The sequence below is a fragment of the Lissotriton helveticus genome, chromosome 12 (assembly GCF_964261635.1).
Source record: "Lissotriton helveticus chromosome 12, aLisHel1.1, whole genome shotgun sequence".
NCBI classification, from domain to species: Eukaryota; Metazoa; Chordata; class Amphibia; order Caudata; family Salamandridae; genus Lissotriton; species Lissotriton helveticus.
In genome coordinates, this window is record NC_136073.1 from 35,721,242 (window position 1) to 35,740,073 (window position 18,832).

The 18,832-nt window shown below is 47.9% G+C and overlaps 1 protein-coding gene across 1 annotated transcript in view; it reads left to right on the plus strand.

The window, feature by feature from the left end:
- Positions 1–18,832, plus strand: part of LOC144799330 (beta-1,3-galactosyltransferase 5-like) — a 159,787-nt gene that overhangs the window by 112,159 nt on the left and 28,796 nt on the right. The window contains exon 2 of the mRNA XM_078670578.1: positions 10,116–10,714. Within this exon, the coding sequence (XP_078526704.1) occupies positions 10,116–10,714 (599 nt within the window). The remainder of the gene's footprint in view (positions 1–10,115; positions 10,715–18,832) is intronic.

Sequence of the window (18,832 nt, forward strand, 5' to 3'; positions counted from 1 at the left end):
CGTAAGACAGGGACCTTGGCCACATTGGCCCTGGCATCACTGTATGCAGATGGGAAGCTTGGGCTAGTGGTATTATCAGAAGGAAAACATGGAACTGGAGTCAGTGTGACAGGACGCGCTGGAAGGGCAGGTGCTGGTGATGCTATAAGTGGAAGCATGCTGTGAGGGCACTTAGTGGAAGTGCTTAATTTGAGCCGGTGGTTTTCGTTTCTCGGCACCGGCACTTTTCAAGACCGGCGCTTGTGATAGTCTACCACAATGTGGCGCTGTCTGGCTAATTTAAAGATAACCAAACCAAAGGGCAATTATTCATTCAATATGCATCATAAATTACTATTACCTACCGCCCACACCATTCATATACCTTTGGAGGCCTGAAATTGTCTGAATTGTAGGAGCGTGATGGTTAGTAGTTGTTTTGTTACTATCACTGGCAGCATGGGAGAGGCAACTTATTTTTCTTTTACAAATTAAGCACTGGAGGAAACACATAGTTCTGCCCTGTTAATAGACTGGACGTTTGTTGCTCACAGCACAATAATGGGAAGCTAGATTAGCAGACTGCCTGACAGTAGGAAATGGTCATCGGCAGAAACATGAAGGGACAGCTCTCTCAAGTGTCCCAGGCCCATGCATGGCTAGCTCATACATTCAGGTTTTTTTGCTTTGTATTCTGAGACTCTGTCCTCATTTTATAGGGGGATAAATAGGACTACAGCGCCCAGAATGCAAAGCAAAAGCCTGGGCTGGACAAGTCGTGAATAGATAGACCTTAAGCTCTGTAAAACTGCCTCTACTTTAGCTGTGTCCTTTGGTGGCCCCTGGCAGCGCATTGAGCAGTTTATGGATGCTGACATTTGTGAAATGGCACAGCAGCAAGTAGAGACACCCCTCCCCCGCCTGGAGGTGCTCATGCTGCATTTTATGTGTAGTGTCAGAAACAACACTGTTGAGGGAAGTAGAAATGAGTGACAGTGGGTAGGTCCAAGAAAGAATGGCGGATGGAGGAGTAAACAGAGAGACTGCAATACAGAGTAGAGAGAGACAAGGGAGAGTGCACAGTGAATGAATTAGGAAAAAGGGATACAAGGGTAAGACAAGAGACAGGGAAGAGGAAAGAGATGGTGGAGTGAATAGAGAGTGGACAGATAAAGAAGAGGAGTCTAGAGTATAGACAAAAGAGGGTGTTGGAGAGAAATATAGAGCTACATGAAAGAATAGAAGGACACAGGGGTGAACAGAGAGGTACAGTGGAGAAGATCAAGCGAGGAGGAGGAATACAGGAGAGAAAGTGATAGAGTAGAGCATAGATACAAGAGAACATTGACAGGTAGAGTGGGAGTAAATGCAAAGATGGAGATATGTGGAGGAGTGTGGCTCACTGGTTAGAGGAGGCAAACCCTGAAGCAGAGGTCAGACCCGGGACGAGGGTTCAATTCCCGACGCGGCAGGGTCTTGAGCCCAAATGTCCACGGACTCGATAATTCTCCCTTCGGTGCCTACTCGAATCACAGGTTCACACTCTGCAACTCTGGGCAATAGCTTGCTTAATCTCCACTATGGCTCCCCCCCGCGGCGGGATGCCTGGATTTCACCTTGGGGATGCCCAGTAGGGATTATCTCACAGGGAAAAGCCAGGACGGGTTCCCAAAGCAAGCGCCTTGAGACCTTGCGGTGATAAGGCGCTATATAAGAACTTTTGACATTTACATTTGACATATATAAAGAGAGGAATAAAATGTTCATAGAGTAGCGAGACACTTAAAAAAAGGAAAGTGGAGAGAAAGTATGGATGGAGTACCGAAATATTGGATAACAAGCATTGGCATAGCCTATAGGTCTCGCTTTTGGGACCTTAGAAGTATTTAGCTATGCAGCACAATATCCTTGTTTGTTTTACAACTGTGCATTGTTTCTGTTTCCTCCCCCAAGTTATTCTAGTCATTTGTACAGCCATGGGACTTTTATTGATAGTTTCCAATCGCTTTTTAGTTTATTCTCGTTCCCCAAAGGGCAGTGGCTCGAACTGTTTACAATAAACACACATTTAGATACCAAACCGCCATTGCCCTTTGGTTCGCTGATGACTGATAGTCTGCGGTCTTGGTGTACGTCTAACACTTTGTCCCACCTCGTAGTTATGAAGCAATGTCTGAGCGCTGAAATCGAAAAGGGACTAAAAGTATGGTGTTCTAATTGAGCTCGTTCAATGTCTGGAAGCACGGAGGAAATGCCCTTTTCGTGCTTGTTAGCACTCTGAAGATGTGTTTGTCTTTATTTGTAATGAAACAAACCTAGCCTTGCAAGGAACAAAACGCTTCGCTGCCTGGCAAGATGGGGTGGTGACGAACAGGGCTGAAACAGTAGAATGGAAACAATAACACCAACTAATGACGCAGACACTCAGGGTAAAGTACCTGTTTGTCCCAACTCCAGATTTGGGTGTGCCAAAGGATTTACACCCTTAGTCTGGCTGGTACTCCGAGCAGCCAAGGCCTCCCACGCTGTTCTCTTCTGCTGAATGAAGGCCACGGGGCCCGCCACCTGGCCTAGACACGCGCCCATTCTTGTAATGGCTTGCAGTGTCATAACAATGGCAGGTTGAGCCATACACAAATGACAAAGACAATACAAAGAAAACAAAGAGGTGACGAAACCCATGTGGAAGGCAAGGTGTTAAGGAGAAACATCAGCGACCGAAAAAGTAAACAAATGACAAATAACGAAAAAAAATGCAAAGACAACGTCAGGTAACGAAACATGTGGGAGCCAAGGTGTTACGAAATAGCCTCACAGACAAAAACATACAACTAAGGACAACAATACAAAGACAAGAAGAAGGTGACTAACACATATGTGAAACCTGGGGCGTTCAGGAGAAGTATCACAGACACAAACCTTAGTGAAGCAATTGGGAGAAGACATGTTGTGTCGAGGACTTGTGAGTGAGCAGGGTAAATGGTGCAAGAATAGCCAGAGGAAGTGAGGCATATTTGAGTGTGAAGTGACTTTTTGGTCACCACCGTGTACTACTGTCCTCCCCTGCCTTGTAAGATCCCTCCTCCCTCTCTGACTGAGAAAAAATCTCCCATAGCTCCCACCAGCCCTCTCATGGAACAGTGATTTGGGGGTGTAATGCAGGGCCCCACATCCCCAGTGTTGGAGGAGTCCTCAGGCCCTGGTCGCGCTGCAGCCCTATGGCCACCTTTCATCTACACCGGGGGCATTTATCTGAAATACAGATCTAGTTCAGGCTCCCATTTGTTTTAAAATAAAAGTCTGCCTGGGTGTGGGGGAGCGTTTTATGAACCTTTCAGAAAGGACCCCCTCCTAAGTTTCATTATACCGCTGTGTGTTTTAAATCAATCAATCAATCAATCAATACATTTGTAAAGCGCTCTACTCACCCGTGAGGGTCTCAAGGCGCTGAGGGGGGGGGGAGGTGCCTATTACTGCTCGAATAACCAGGTCTTTAGGTGTTTCCTGAAGGTGAGATGGTCTTGGGTCAGTCGTAGGTGTGCGGGGAGGGAGTTCCATGTCCTAGCTGCGATCTTCCTCCGGTGGTGGTTCTGCAAATCAGTGGGACGCTGGCGAGGGCGAGGCTGGTGGAGCGGAGCTCTCGGGTGGGAGTGTAGAACGAGAGGCGGCTGTTGAGGTATTCGGGCCCATGTTGTGGAGCCCCTTGTGTGCGTGGGTGAGCAGCCTGAATGTGATCCTCCTGTTGACGGGGAGCCAGTGCAGGTTTCTCAGGTGGGCGGATATGTGGCTGTGGCGAGGGATGTCGAGGATGAGTCGTGTAGAGGCATTCTGTATGCGTTGAAGTAGTTTCTGAAGTTTGGCTGTGGTTCCTGCGTACAGGGTGTTTCCGTTGTCCAGTCGGCTGGTGACGAGGGCCTGGGTGACTGTCTTTCTCGTTTCGGTGGGGATCCACCGGAAGATTTTTCGGAGCATGCGCAGGGTGTTGAAACATGAGGATGTGACTGCGTTGACTTGCTTGGTCATCGTGAGGGAGAAGTCCAGGATGAATCCCAGGTTTTGTGCGTGGTCTGTGGGTGTCGGTGCGGTGCCCAGCTTGGTGAGCCACCAGTAGTCGTCCCAAGCAGATGTCGATTGTCCGAGGAGGAGGACCTCCGTCTTGTCCGAGTTGAGTTTCAGACGGCTGTGCTTCATCCATTCTGCGACGTCTTTCATTCCGTCCTGGAGGTTGGCTTTGGCGGTGAGAGGGTCTTTGGTGAGGGAGAGTATCAGTTGGGTGTCGTCGGCGTAGGAGATGATGTTGATGTTGTGTTTGCGGGCGATGGTGTCGAGGGGGCTCATGTTGATATTGAAGAGGGTTGGGCTGAGTGAGGATCCTTGGAGAACACCGCAGATGATCTTGGTGGCCGCGGAGCGGAAGTGAGGGAGGCGGACTCTCTGCGTTCTGTTGGAGAGGAACGATGTGATCCAGTCCAGGACCTTTCCTTGGATCCCAGTGTCGTAGAGGCGGGTTATTAGGGTGCGGTGGAAGACTGTATCAAAGGCTGCCGAGAGGTCTAGGAGGATGAGAGCGGCTGTCTCCCCGTTGTCCATCAGGGTCCTGATGTCATCGGTGGCTGTGACGAGGGCGGTCTCGGTGCTGTGGTTGGCTCGAAATCCGGACTGGGATGGGTCAAGCGAGTTGTTTTCTTTGAGGAATTTAGTCAGCTGTTTATTGACGGTCTTCTCAATGACTTTAGCCGGGAAGGGGAGGAGGGAGAGGGGGCGGAAGTTGTTCAGGTCTTTGGGGTCCGCTATTGGTTTCTTTAGAAGGGCGTTGATTTCTGCATGTTTCCAGCTTCCAGGTAAGGTGGCTGACATGAAGGAGCTGTTGATGACGTTCCGGAGGTGGGGTGCGATGATGGTGTCGGCTTTTTTGAAGATGTGATGAGGGCATGGGTCGGAAGGGGAGCGGGAGTGGATGGTGTTCATGCCGCGGGTGGTGTCTTCAGTGCTGATGGGGGTCCATGCGCTGAGGCTGGTGGTGCGGGGCGTTGGTTTGGTGTTTGGAGGCGGAGTTTGGGGTCCGAAGCTGTCGTGTATTTCTGTGATCTTGCGGTGGAAGAATGTGGAGAGGGAGTTGCAGAGGTCTTGCGACGGTGTGATGTTGTTGTTGCTGGCGCTGGGGTTGGAGAGTTATTTGACAATGCTGAAGAGTTCCTTGCTGTTGTGGGCGTTGTTGTCCAGACGCTCTTTGAACGATGTTCTTTTGGTGGTGCGGATCATCTGGGGGTATTCGCGGGTGACGCTCTTGAGGGCTGTCATGTTATCTGCTGTCCGTTTGTTGCGCCAGGCTTTTTCGAGGGTTCAGCATGCTTTCTTGGTGATTTTGAAGGCATCTGTGAACCATGCAGTTTTTTGTTGCTAGTCTTGCCAGGGGGATCCTTCATGGGGGCGAGGTCATCGGCGCAGTTGGAGATCCACTGTGAGAGATTGTCTGCTGCGTCGGGGGTGTTGATAGGTGGGTTCTGGCTCAGTGATGTGGTCAGTTGGTCAGTGGTGACTTTCCCCCAGCATCTGCGGGGGTTCGTAGTGTCTGGTGGTGGGAGGTGGTCTTCTTGAAGGTGAAGTGGATGCAGCTGTGGTCGGTCCAGTGTAGTCCGGTGGAGTGGCTGAAGGAGACGAGGTTGCTGGCCGTGAAGATGGGGTCGAGCGTGTGGCCGGCGAGTTGGGTGGGCGTGCCTACCAGTTGCTTGAGTCTGAGGTTGGCGAGGTTGTCGAGCAGGGTGGTGGTGTTGTTGTCATTGTTGTTCTCAATGTGGAAGTTCAGGTCCCCCAGGAGGATGTACTCTGGGGAGGCTAGGGCGTGCGGGCTGATGAAGTCGGCGATGGTTACGCTGAATTGTGTCCGTGGGCCCGGGGGTCTGTAGATGAGTGTTCCACAGAGGGTGGTCTGGGGGTCGGTGTGGATCTGGAAGTGTAGGTGTTCAGCGGCGGTGAGTGTGTCTTTGGCGTTGGTCGTGACGCTGATGGTGTTCCTGTAGATGATGGCGATTCCTCCTCTAGTCTGGTTGACGTGGTCCTTCCGGGTGATCTTTTAGCCGTCTGGGATGGCTATGGCGATGTCGGGGGCCGAGGAGGCGTTCATCCAAGTTTCCGTGATGAAGACGACGTCTGGTGCTGTTGTGTCCAGGAGGTCCCAGAGTTCGACGGCGTGTTTGTGGGCGGAGCGGGTGTTGAGTAGGATGCACTTGAGGTGGTTGTGGTTGTCGTTGCTGTGTTCGGTGGGCAGGGTGCAGGTTTGGAGGCAGGTGAATTTGCAGGCTTGGCAAGAGAAGGGTCCGTGGGTGCGCCTGGGGTGGCTCGGTGGCAGGTCCTCCGGTGTTGAGTGCGGTGAGGGTGGCGGTGACGTACCTCAGTCGTGTGCCCTGGTATCGGCTGGGGCCAGGGGTTCTGGCGTTGGGCGCGGTCCAGGCACGGACGGGCGCAGACGAGCTTGCCTTTGGCGTGCCTTCGGCATGCCAGTGGCGCGCCCGGTGCGCGCGTCCGCTGCGCTTCCGCGCGGCTTCCTCCATAAGAGGCTAAATGGGAGGGAGGAGCAGCTGGGAGGTGGGAGCGGGGTGGCCAATGGGCGGGGAAGGGATAACAGAAGGAAAAACGGGTGGGGGAGCAGCGGCGGGGAGCGTCGGGCGTGGGGGCTCAAGGGGCGCAAGGGGAAGCCATAAACCACGGAATATAAAATACAAAACACAGCGACAGAAACAGCAGCACAATTACGATAGCAACAATACCAGTCCCAGGGGCAGGGGCACACCAGCGGCAGGCTCCAGGCAGCAGGAGGGGGTCACGGAGGCACAGGGGGAGCCGTGCGGCGTGTGGGGTGACCAGAGGTCAGGTCACAGCCACTGCTGCGCGGCTTCCTCCATAAGAGGACAAGTGGGAGGAAGGAGCAGCTGGGAGGCGGGAGCGGGGCGGCCAATAGGTGGGGAAGGGATAACTGAAGGAAAAACGGGCGGGGGAGCAGCGGCGGTGAGCGTGGGGTGGGGGGGTCAAGGGGCGCAAGGGGAAGCCAGAAACCACAGAATACAAAGTACAAAATACAGCGACAGAAACAGCAGCACAATTACGATAGCAACAATACAAGTCCCAGGGGGAGGGGCACACCAGCGGCGGGCTCCAGGCAGCAGGAGGGGGTCACGGAGGCACAGGGGGAGCCGTGCGGCGTGTGGGGTGACCAGAGGTCAGGTCACAGCCACTGCTGTGCGGCTTCTTCCATAAGAGGACAAGTGGGAAGGAGGAGCAGCTGGGAGGCGGAAGCGGACTAACTCTCTGACCAGCCACATCATTTTGAGTCTAAAACAAGTCTCATGACAGCATTTTGGACAGATGGACAGTCTGCGTGGAGTCTCTCAGGCAGCAGAGTTCCTACCAACTGATCTGCAGTGCCTGTTGAGATTTCTGAGCTCTGTAGGACTCAAGAAGTGGTGAAGTGGAGACAGCAATGTGGGTGAGCAGAGGAGAGTGTGCGGCAAACTTAGTGGACACAGCACTGACACTGAGCAGTAGTAACAATGGAGAGCAAAGAAGGGGAGAAGGCGGAATAGGGAGAATAAAGGAAACAGAAATATAAATACATGCAATGAACAAAAAGAAAATGGCATCAGGCCAGACGTGGAGAACAGAGATAGGTAGCAATGAAAACCAGCACAAGTGCGCGCCTCACGCGGCAGCAGAGGGAGGGGGCCTGCGCGATTCCCTTGTGGGAGCGTGCAGCAAGGCGCGATGATTGCGACTATATGGCTTCACCATATTGCGCCGCGCGCACCCGCAAGGGAATCGCCAGACGTGCACGCATTGCCATTGCAAGCAATGCAACGCATGCACGTTTTTGACCCTAAAGCTGTGCCGATGGCTAAAGGTCTCTATCTCTTAAATAGTGCATGCGCGCTGCGTAGGCGAGACCTAAAAGTACAGATGAGCGAATGGTAAAAGGTAAAGATAAATAGGATGGTGCAATGGAACTGAAGAGGGGATTAAAAGGTCGAAAATAGCAGTACTGAATAGGAATTGAGAAGAGGGGGCATGCAGTTATACAAGAAAAGCTGTAGAGATACAGGGAGGCTGGTAAGAGAGGAACAAGTGTCTAGAGATATAGGGGAAGAGGTGAGAAAGAGGAAGATAGTTTGATACAGATGGATGTGGAAATGAAGGAGAGAACGGGGTAAAATTGAGGAGAGGGAAGGGGAGGGGAGAAAGAAAAGGAAATAAAAAGGACTTGAGTGATGCAGGAGAAAAATGAGAGGGGGAGACTCAAACGTTGTGTAGTATGGGAACATTACTGTAGAAGTGAGTGACAGCGAGGGGCAGCAGAGAGATGCAGGTGGGAGTTTGGGGGGAGTGAAAGGTGAAAAGTGATGTGATACTAAGGATGCAAGTAGAGGGGAGTTGTCCAAGATGTGGGGAGCTTGGCGCAGAAGTGTTCCATGTGGTAGGGTCCTGCCTCTCTCTAGCGGGGTAATGGACTGTGTTATTAATATTACCGTACGAGCAGTCCCTTGTACACCCCTGGCCTGCCTCCTTGGGGGTTACCCATGCCCAAAAAAGTGAAAAACACTACTAGATTTCCTGACCTGGCATTAATACTAGCAAAGCAAGAATTGACACTGCATTGGAAAGCTGCGGGGGGGGGGGCATGGCTGACTAAATGGCTAGAAGGGCTTGAGAGTGCTGTATTGTTTTGGCAATTGAAGAGAGGGCGGGAAACAATTGATAGGGGTAGAGCATGGGAACATCTAGTAAATAGCCTGTTGGCTCCGGATATTAACACAAATACATCTAACTCCTCCCTTCTTTCAGTGGAGGATTCACAAGGTGGACACAACTGACCCTGCATGGGACGCCTTGAGTGGATTTGGAATTACAGTGGTGAACTCAAGATTTGACTGGCCATTATGGAACTCTACCTATGACAGCTTGGCAAGGGGTAACTGAAGATGGGGGAGTTAGGTGCTGACGGTTGTTAGCTGCTAGGTGAATAAGACAAATGCCATGTTTTATTATGTTATGCACACTGGCTGTATATGTTAGAATGACACCTTTAACCTGTTTGTTTACTCTGTACTACCGCAGTGCATAGGACAACTGTTTGTTTCTGATGTAACTTGTCCAGGCAGCTACTGTTTTTGTTATATACAAACAATATCATTTTATTTCAAATAAAAATTAATAGAGGGGAGCGTGGAGATAGGAAAGGAAGGATGTGGACTTGGGAAGAATGGAGAAGAATACGGGGAAGTAAATATTCACACATTATAGGATAGAGCGGGAAAGATGAGGATAAAGGTAGAAAAAACGTAGGAGAGATACTTTGGGGAATAGAAATAGGGAAGGAAAATAGAGGGGGCAATGGAGAGATAGGAGAAGAATGAAAGGTGAAAGGTACCATGGTACCATGGTACCAAGGAAAAGCAAGAGAAGAAGGAATTGAAGTTGTTTTTGATGGATGAGGGGATAAGGTAGTGAAGAGGTCATAGCTAATATTAGTGCATGAGGTGTGGTGACACTGGGCACTGTGGTGTGAGCGTCCCACTGCTTGCCAGTTACGGGTATTTTTTTTAACCTAATCTTGGCTGTATGGTCTAGTTTCTTTGTTTGCATTATTGCTCATGGAATCCTTGCTACACCACATGGGACCCATTCCCAAAGTTGAGGCTTCCACTTTTTGCATAGAGACCATTCCCCTTCAGGGGTTAGTATTCAATTAATGGTTGGCAACCTCAATTGCCATCACAAACCATTTATGCATTCCATAAGGAAATGCAAGGAAGGGAGGAATGCCGCTTTTGTGGCCCTTTTTGTGGCCCTTTTTCCTAAAGAGTTGTTAGGAGTCACACATTTTGGTACATTGTGACTTTGAGGTTTTTGGTTTGAAAGCCTGCAATTTTCAAAATCACAACCCCAAAATTCTTTTGATTGTTGGGCCCCTACTTTTGCTGTTTTAGGAAGGGGGCTGGACACAGTTCCATGATTGTTTTGTATGTTCGCTTCATGCACATTACCCCAACACTTTTTTGTGATTTTGGTAATTCCCAACACTTGCAATGTGTGATCCTCGGTGTTCTATGAGTTTTTCTTACTCTGTTGTGTTGTATTTCTTGTAGAACAGAGAGAAACATGAACAGAAAGATGAAGAGCCTGCTGGGATTGTCCCTGTTCACATTTATAAATATCTGGCTCTTCTCAAAGAATGGGAAGAGTTGTTGGCCCTTTGGCTGCGTGGACATCAGTCGGCAATCCCCAGTCTGGCGGACACTTCAAATGAGGCACTCCGTTAGCCTCACACACGACACAGTCACCTACCACCTCAACCTCTCCCAGCATGTGGCAGAGTTCCCACAACTACAGAGCTACAACTGCACCATCCTGCAGGACAGGAAAGGTCACTGCAACACTCCTGGTGGAAAACCACTGCTTCTGCTGGCTGTAAAGTCCCACCCGGCATCGAGCGACAGGAGAGCGGCCCTGCGCCAGACCTGGGCGGTGGAAGGGGAGGTGTCGGGCTACTGGGTGAAACGCCTCTTTTTAATGGCCGTATCCCCCAGTCTGGGGAACATGAGGCTGGTAAAAGAAGAGGTCAAGGAGTTTCAGGACATTCTGTTGTGGGACTTTACTGAAAGCCACAACAACCTTTCGCTGAAAGAACGCTGCTTCCTGGAGTGGCTGCATCACAACTGCAAGGAGGCGGAGTTTATTTTTAAAGGTACAGCACTACATTCTATCCTGCAATTATATCATGTGTCCACATAATGCATAACATAACTCCAAACCCCTACTTTAACCACCTGATTTTTCTTAAATGAATATTGTGCTTTCTTACAGGGGCAGGAATACAATGCAGGAAAATGTAAAGTTCTTCAAGAGAGTATATTCAGGGCTCTGTTGTAAACACTGTAGATCTGGCAGCTTGTGACAGCTCAACAAATGTACATGTCTAGGGACAAGAGAGCAGGCAGCACAATCTCAAGCTAAGACTAACTTCCAGTTAAGAGGAAGCTGAGTTAAGGGTGGAACTTAAGAAATGAGCAGTGGGTCCAGTAAGAACTTAGCAAATATTACCTGGGAAATGTATTGTTCTGGAACAGATCCTCCCTTTAGTTCTTTATTTTGAGCTGGATTTTCACTGAGAGATTACTGCAGCTTCGGGTGAAATCTCCAGATGAAACATAAAACATCCACCCTGTCCTTGGCAGGAGCTAAGGGCTTGAATTCGTGATGTTGCAGGAGGTCGTGGAAAGATCCTCTGGGATTCTGCAACATCACAAATTCAAGCCCTTAGCTCCCGCCAACCACCCCTCCCAGACATAGGATCACACAGACTTTCATCTGCCTCGCCGGTTGTTTCTCACCTTCCCCTCCACCCAAGGGACACATCGTGCCTCATAACTGTTAAAAAGTAAACCAGACAAGTAGCTGATTAAACTTCTTCTTTAATCACGGCCTCCACAGTCCACCAGGACAACAGGACACTTCAGTACATTGCTCTCCTCAAGATCAGGCTACACCCTGTCAACATTCTAAAGCAGCCTCCAGGGGTAAGGAACGTTCCAACGGGGAAAGAGGGGGAGGGGTGGAGGAAGATACCAAGTAATAATAACATCCTGTATAAAATACATACCATAACCTGTGTAGGGCTATCGCATAGCCCAACCTTAATAAATGGAATATTAGCAACCTATAATAGGTATGTAAATACATTGTGGATTGTAGCAGTTGTAGCAATGTGAATATGTACATAAAAACTTAGGGATTATAACAATAACCTACACGTCAATTACTCAACTCAGGGCCCCTACTCTTCCCCGAATTTACTGGTCTTCTCACTCACTGCATTCATTGCCAATCTCCTCCTGGTGGCCCTCTGTAGACCACTGACCCCTGACTCCTCAGTCCCGCAGAAGTGAATTTTTCGTACCTTCCTCCTCCGGAATTCCTTCTACCCTCCTTCAGCCCTTTCCAAATTGTAACCTGGTCCTGATGATGATCCTAACTCTTAGAGGATCGAAACGTCATTGACATTCCAGCGCAACTAGTGGCGTCTTATATTCTGGTTCACCTGAATGCCCAATTTTGTACAATCCTTTGTAAATTTCTACCTATGAACCTTAAGTACCTTCTAATTATTGTCCCCTCTCATTGTCCCCTCTCTCACCTCATGCTGCGTATCGCTGTTCCACTTGTCACTTGCGCCGTCCACAATGTGTGTCACAAGCACTTATGTGCACAAAGTTCTATCCGGTTACTTTCATACTCATGGTCAACAGTGCTGATACAAATTTTCCAATTTGTTTGTTCCTAATACAATGTTTCCACTATACGTAGTCTCAATACATGATGCCTCTGGCGCTCCTTCTAAATCATTGAGCCTCCCGAAATGTTTCCTATGCAACTAAATGTGCATGTTTATTTACTAGCCTCTGAAATAATACCTGTTGAGATATTGTTGTACTTACATACTGGTTTGTTAAGAAGCAGGTGAACTTGTATTAGAGTATGGTCCAATATGGTAATACATGGCTATGGCAGCATTCGCCCGGTCCCTTAGAAATCAGCTACTTTCAGTAAGGTAATGAAGGCATCTCTGGATTTGATGGACAAGGGGAAAACCTGTTCTTTTTTCTTAAAGTTTTACATTTTTTCATACATCCTTCAACCCCATTTTCTCATCCATGGATATCGTAGTTCTAGAGTGTGGTTCTTGGTGTTTCTTTCCCTCTGGGTCTATCAGGCACCCAATGGTCCCAGGGCGAAAGGCTGTGGTAGTATTATGTTTTCATTGGCAAAGCATGTCAGTTCCCAATGGAAAGTCAAAGGAAGTCTCCCTGCTCTGCATTTGGCCCATAGAGAGTTGGAACAGACTCCTCTATGTCTCCTAAATTCCTCTGGATCAGGATACATCTCCCCTTGTGTTTCTTTGATTTCTCCTAGATTGAAGGTGATATTGCTAAAGAAAAGAAATCACTGCCCCCACACATTTTAAGGTAATGTCATATTTGCAAGGATTCTTGACTCAAATTTCCACACATTGATCACTTAGGTTGTTAAACATTTTACTCATTCAAAGGCGTGCTGCATTTCAGTCATTTACACCCTGGAACACTGATCATTTGCAATCCTGACAGATTCTCTTTTACACCTTCATATCATCCATCAGGTGCTTTTGAATAATTTCACATCAAGATCCAATCACTTCAGATCATCAATGCAGTTGGCAGAGATTCCCTTTCTGTATGTGGTCACTAGAGCACCATATAGTAAATCAGTTCCTGCCATATAAATATTGTTAGTTGAATTCTAAGATGTTGGGTTCATGGATTGATAGTGATGTTATAGGCCCACAGGGCATTCTCTATTTATAGTGTCCCATGGGTATTTTCTGGCCTAAGGATCGCAGTCTAACTGTACCTCCATAATGTTTAATTTTAAATTTGCTGAATCGCCTTTAACACCTTGGCTGCGGCTGGAATTCCGCGCCGGTGCTGGACATTCTGATCGTGGGCGTGGTCATGACGGCTCCCAGCCGTCATCAGCACACGCCCACCGTGACTCATGACGGCTGGGAGCCGTCATGAGCAGCGAAGGGGTTAAATGCCAACGCTGTGCGACTGATGGGAGGAAAGGCCCAGTACCCTATGTTCCTGACAGCATCAGCCCGACAGATCCCCGATCTATCAGATTACCCAGGACCATTTGGATCACACCGGTGCTGTGTTTCTAATTCCACTACTTCTCTGCTGTAGTTAGTGCTCTAAGTGGGCCAGTGCCATCCAGACCCAGTTCCTGGCAAAGCCAAAATAAAGACATTGACTCAGGGACCCGCGAGGGTCTCTATTCATGACAGTCAAGAAAATAAACTCTACCTTCCTGCCTGTCATATGATAGAGCTGCAACACAATGTCACCAAAGTCCCTTTGGACTTACCCAAGGCCTAAAGCATGGTTTCATTTCAACTTGTGTATGCATCTATGTGTGCATATGAAATTTCTATAACATGATCCTAGTCAAAGGGCAGCAGAGTACAGTTCAGGGTCAGAGACAAGCATAGAGTCAGTGAGTGATAGGAAAGGTAGCTGGGTGTGACCAGTTGATGCACTGTGATGTAGTGTTCTTTAAAGAGGGGAGCTTTCTGCAGCTTATGCTGTAAAGTGTTTGATTTTGGCCCTGGATGAATGTGCTATATAGGTTGTTAAATAAAATATCCTACTGATTTTGATGATGCTTTGTCCAGTGAGACCCCATTTATGAACTTATCAAACACTGGATGCCACTTAACATGTATTAATTACAGACCCCACTCTTTGTGTAAAGGCTTCACAAGCGACGCCCATTTTTAGGGCCGACAACCTTTTTATGCACATTAAAAGCACTGGCTGGGGTATAGCATATTTTGCTGTTTCCACTCTCCGCGTCAGTCCGCGAGTTATTTTGCCACATTACCAGCATTACCTACTAGCCAGGCAGACTTCTCTGTTGTAGCTTTTGCCTGTCCCAGTCACAGGGATCTTTGTTGGCTGTGTCTCAACCTCCTTGCTAGCCAGAAGGTTTGCTGTAGATGTGCTCTCAGTCCCAGGCCAGGACTGGCAGTATCGGGCACCGGGCAATCCCCCGGTGCGCCGCACATATGGGGGCCAATTTTGTTACAGGGCCTTTTTTGCAGCCCTTTAACAAAATCGGCCGAAAACCGGCACCCTGGCAAAGAGCTCGGCGGCACCGGAGGGGGGAGGTAAGCGGGAGGGGGCGGCGAGCACTTTGCCAGGGCCGGTTTTGGTTCCCAGTACGGCCCTGCTCAGTCCACAGCAGCTGGATTTCAAGGCCTTATTTTAAAAGTTCGAAAACTTCGTTTGTTACCTTAATTACACACCTGGAGGGGTATTACGCGTTGAATACTGTGCTGGGATGTGCATTAAATTATAAACCCCAAGAATGTCCTCAGCAAAATTTCATTAATAAACATTATGATTCGAATGAAAGGATTACAAAATGGCCTGGGAGAAATTGTAATTAAGCTAGAGTGATTTGAGTAATTTCAGTAATTCCACTTTACACCAGTGATGCAAAATTATCAAAATTACACGATTGCTCCAGTTTGAGTAATTTGGGGCATAAATCGTACCACCGGAGCACAGGAACTACGAACTATGAGAATGAGCGGCTGATAGCTACTGTTGTTCGTGTCCTCGAGCATTTGGTGTTACTTTGTTAGTGCAAAATGCATCGTCGGGTCCATTTTGGACTCAAGGGTGCATTTTGCGGGAGGAAACAGTGCATAAATGCTGGATTACACTTCCCACACAATTATGCATAATTATGAGTAATTTGGGGGGAATTATGAGTAGTTACGCTAGAGAGAATTACACCAGTCGCGTCCTTCCCTTATTAAAATCCGTAACACACCCAAGGTCGAACAATAATACAAACCAGCATTGGTTTGAGTGGCACTGGGATAGAGGTGGTGTCATTGACCACAGTTGGACAATTTAAGAGGCATTTAATATTTTAGTTCTAAATTTAATATTCCTAGATGTAAGTTTTGAATTTAATTTCTGGGGCGTGCAAGGATATTCATATGCTAGAAAGTCAGCAGATAAGCAGAGCAGAGTTACATGGAGAAAAAAAGGAAAAGAAAGACCGCATTCTGCCTTTAAGCATCTTAGGCTGGCCCTATGACCCAAGATGGCGCAGGCTTAGAAGATGATGGGCCGGCCATTGTGAACCCTGGATAACACTACAATTACATTGGATGGATACCAAATTAAATCCACTCTCTTGGATTCCTGGGGCGGTGAGTTGGTTGTTCCTTAACTGTGAAAGTTTTCCGTGATGGAGAACTTGGATTACAAGTAAGTAAGTTTTCCATCTTCATTATGAGCTTTTCCTGGATATTCATAAACTGAGAATATAATAGCGAGTAGATGCCACTCTTCTGGCCAGGAAGCATTGTAAAAAATGCCGGAAATTTTGGAATCAGACAAAGATAACTAGTATATACAGTGGCGTAGCTTGAGCTTGTGGGGTCTGGGGCTATCCCTTAGATTGCCGCCCCTGGGGGAGGGGAAAGGACGGCGAGCACTTGAAAGAGGTCAGAGACACATGTCTTATCGCCACTAATAATTACCTCGATCATGCAAGTTACATGCACATACATGACACGGTCCAAGGCTACACAGTTGAATACACCGGTGACCGGCAGTACAAAGGAGAATACACAGACAGCATGATCTAACTGGGGACTCAGAAAAACTGCATGTGACATCCATCAGAGAGTTGTGTGAACGATTACCTGGTAATCCCCTCAGCACAATGCAAACATGCACATACATGACACTGTTCGAGGATCCATCATCTACAGCTGACATTAAATGACCATACATCATGGTCCCCCCATTAAACCAATGGGGACGTGCACAAACGTGATGTGCTCCGGGGACCCAAAACCGCATTGAAGCCTGTGATTCTTTATCTTTCAAAAACAGCAAATTAATTATTCACATGAAATGACTCACTACTGTGTGCCCTTAGAACTAAACTCAGCAAGGGGTAGTCAGCTCCAAAACCTTGCCAACACATACCAGATACAAAGCCCACTCTGGTGGCCCAAAGGCAACAACCATGGGTCGCGCCCTGTCATTACTTCTAAGCAGCAGCAACCAACTTCCTGGGAATGAAAAGACGTGTGCTCTTGGTACCCAAAGCCAGCTTGTAAGAGTGCATCTCTCCTTCAGAGCAGCCTCAGCACACACATGGTGCAGAGCCTGCCCAGGGGGCCCAAAGCTAAAATACAGGGAGTGGCGGCACATCATCACAATCCTTAAACACAGCTGTAGGGGCCATGGGAACATTTTCAACCCTATCCAAGCCCCGGGACAAACTGATCCGGCACTGCAGCACTCTTTGAATAATCAGAAGAAACAAGAAATATTACATTTTTCTGTGATTTTGTTTTCATATTATTTTCATGGTAACCAACAGTGTTAAAAATCCGCAAAAACAGTAAAATCATAATAATGTGTCTAGTATGGAACCGCAAGGCTCTGTAACACACGTCACTGTAGCACAAGTATTCAGCTGCCTCCCAGACTCGAATATAGGCATAGCGGAACCAAGGTCTGGACAAAAATAGCCTCTTAAAGAAGTCCGGATACGAAGTAAGTTATGTGTGCATTTACGCATGTGTGTTTCAGTATGTCCACGGCTCATTCATTGGAGAGTAGTAGCTAGCTACTACTGGTATCGCTCTACTCACAGACATCTTGGAATAAAGCCCTTCATCAGATCCCTTACACATTTCAAAAGGTTCATAACCTTAGTGGTACACAGACCTGGATGTGCCTAGACAACTGCTGACTGACTGGAGCAATCACACTGGCAACCTGCGATCACAACTGGAGCTCTCGCAACCTAGGCCCTGGTGCCCTGGGATCAGAGAATACCAGGTTCTTCTCTAGTATCTCAATCTTTTGTGTTCCTTTCCTCTCACAAGCCAAAACTCTTAGGGTAAATAGCTCACACGCCATTCAACTCTCTCTAGAACTCTAGGCTCTACAGATGAATGCATTATTTAGGAAGAGAGTGTAGAAAGGCTTGCCTGTGCTTGCAGGTAAATGCATCAATGAGAGAATGGAAGCAGAGAGGTCAGTTTATCCCTGCTGTTTCCTAAGGAGAATTACAAGAACACATCAACATAAGGGCAGGGTACAGACTGACATTTACCCAGAGACAGGTGCAATAGCCCACATGTCTAACTGGCGCTAACAGCACAGCCACCACTTGCTCAGATGAAGACTTATTCCACACTCAGCTCTTAACGTACAAGTTTCACTTATAAATACTACTTACATGCCAAAGTGACCACAGCTATCCATCACATATCAAATGCAGCTGATTAGTACCATTCATCTGATGAATCCCTTGCTCTTCTGGTTAATTTCTTGCTCAGTGCAAACAGCAAATATATCCTTTAAGGTCTTTGTCAGCAGAGCTACTCTCACCAGACAACAGATCATTCCCAAACAAGTTACAGGGAGCAAAGCTATGGTTTAATAGCAGCTGAGCTATCCCTGGATAGGTGATTGTCCTTCTGACAATCTGTCTGCACGGTGTCAAAGCAACTAGGGAACAGGGAACAGGGAACCAGTGAACAAGAGGGGTTTGGGAACTAATGCTTGCAGGATGGCTGCATTATCCCTTAGCCTCCTTCCCTTATGTTACCCACCCGGCACTTCCGAACAAACCTCCAGGGTGTTGAGACTGCTTTACTAGCTTATTGTATCGTTTTGCTCCTATCCCAAAAGGTAGTCGGATATTATGATTGTTTGTCTTGCCATATACTGTATCTATTTGTTCCCTATCCCTTCTGCTCTCCCCCCCTTTGTCCTGTATCCCACCTGATACTACTGTAAAGCGCTCTGATACCCTCACTGGTCTGGTTCGCGATCTATAAAACACTAAATAAATAAATAAATAGAGAGCCTCATACTTTAGCGGGACAGGTAAAACAAAGGAACCTGGAGACGCAATAGATAGGCCTTGGAGACAGAGAGGCCTCAATATTGAGCGGCTTTAGGCTGGGAAACATCAGGCAGGGTAGTAATGGAAGGCTAGAACAAGACAACAGAGACAATGCAAGCAAGAGACAGGCCACTTCCAACTACAAGGAGGCAGGCAAACAAAAACCTAGGGTGGAATGTTTGTATTAAAACCTAGATGAGGAACAATGCATACCAAAGGAGAAACATAAAATCCACAAATATTACACTAGAATGACTCTTACACCAACCACCTGTGTCATTTAGAAAGGCACATGGCATTACTTTCAAACAAC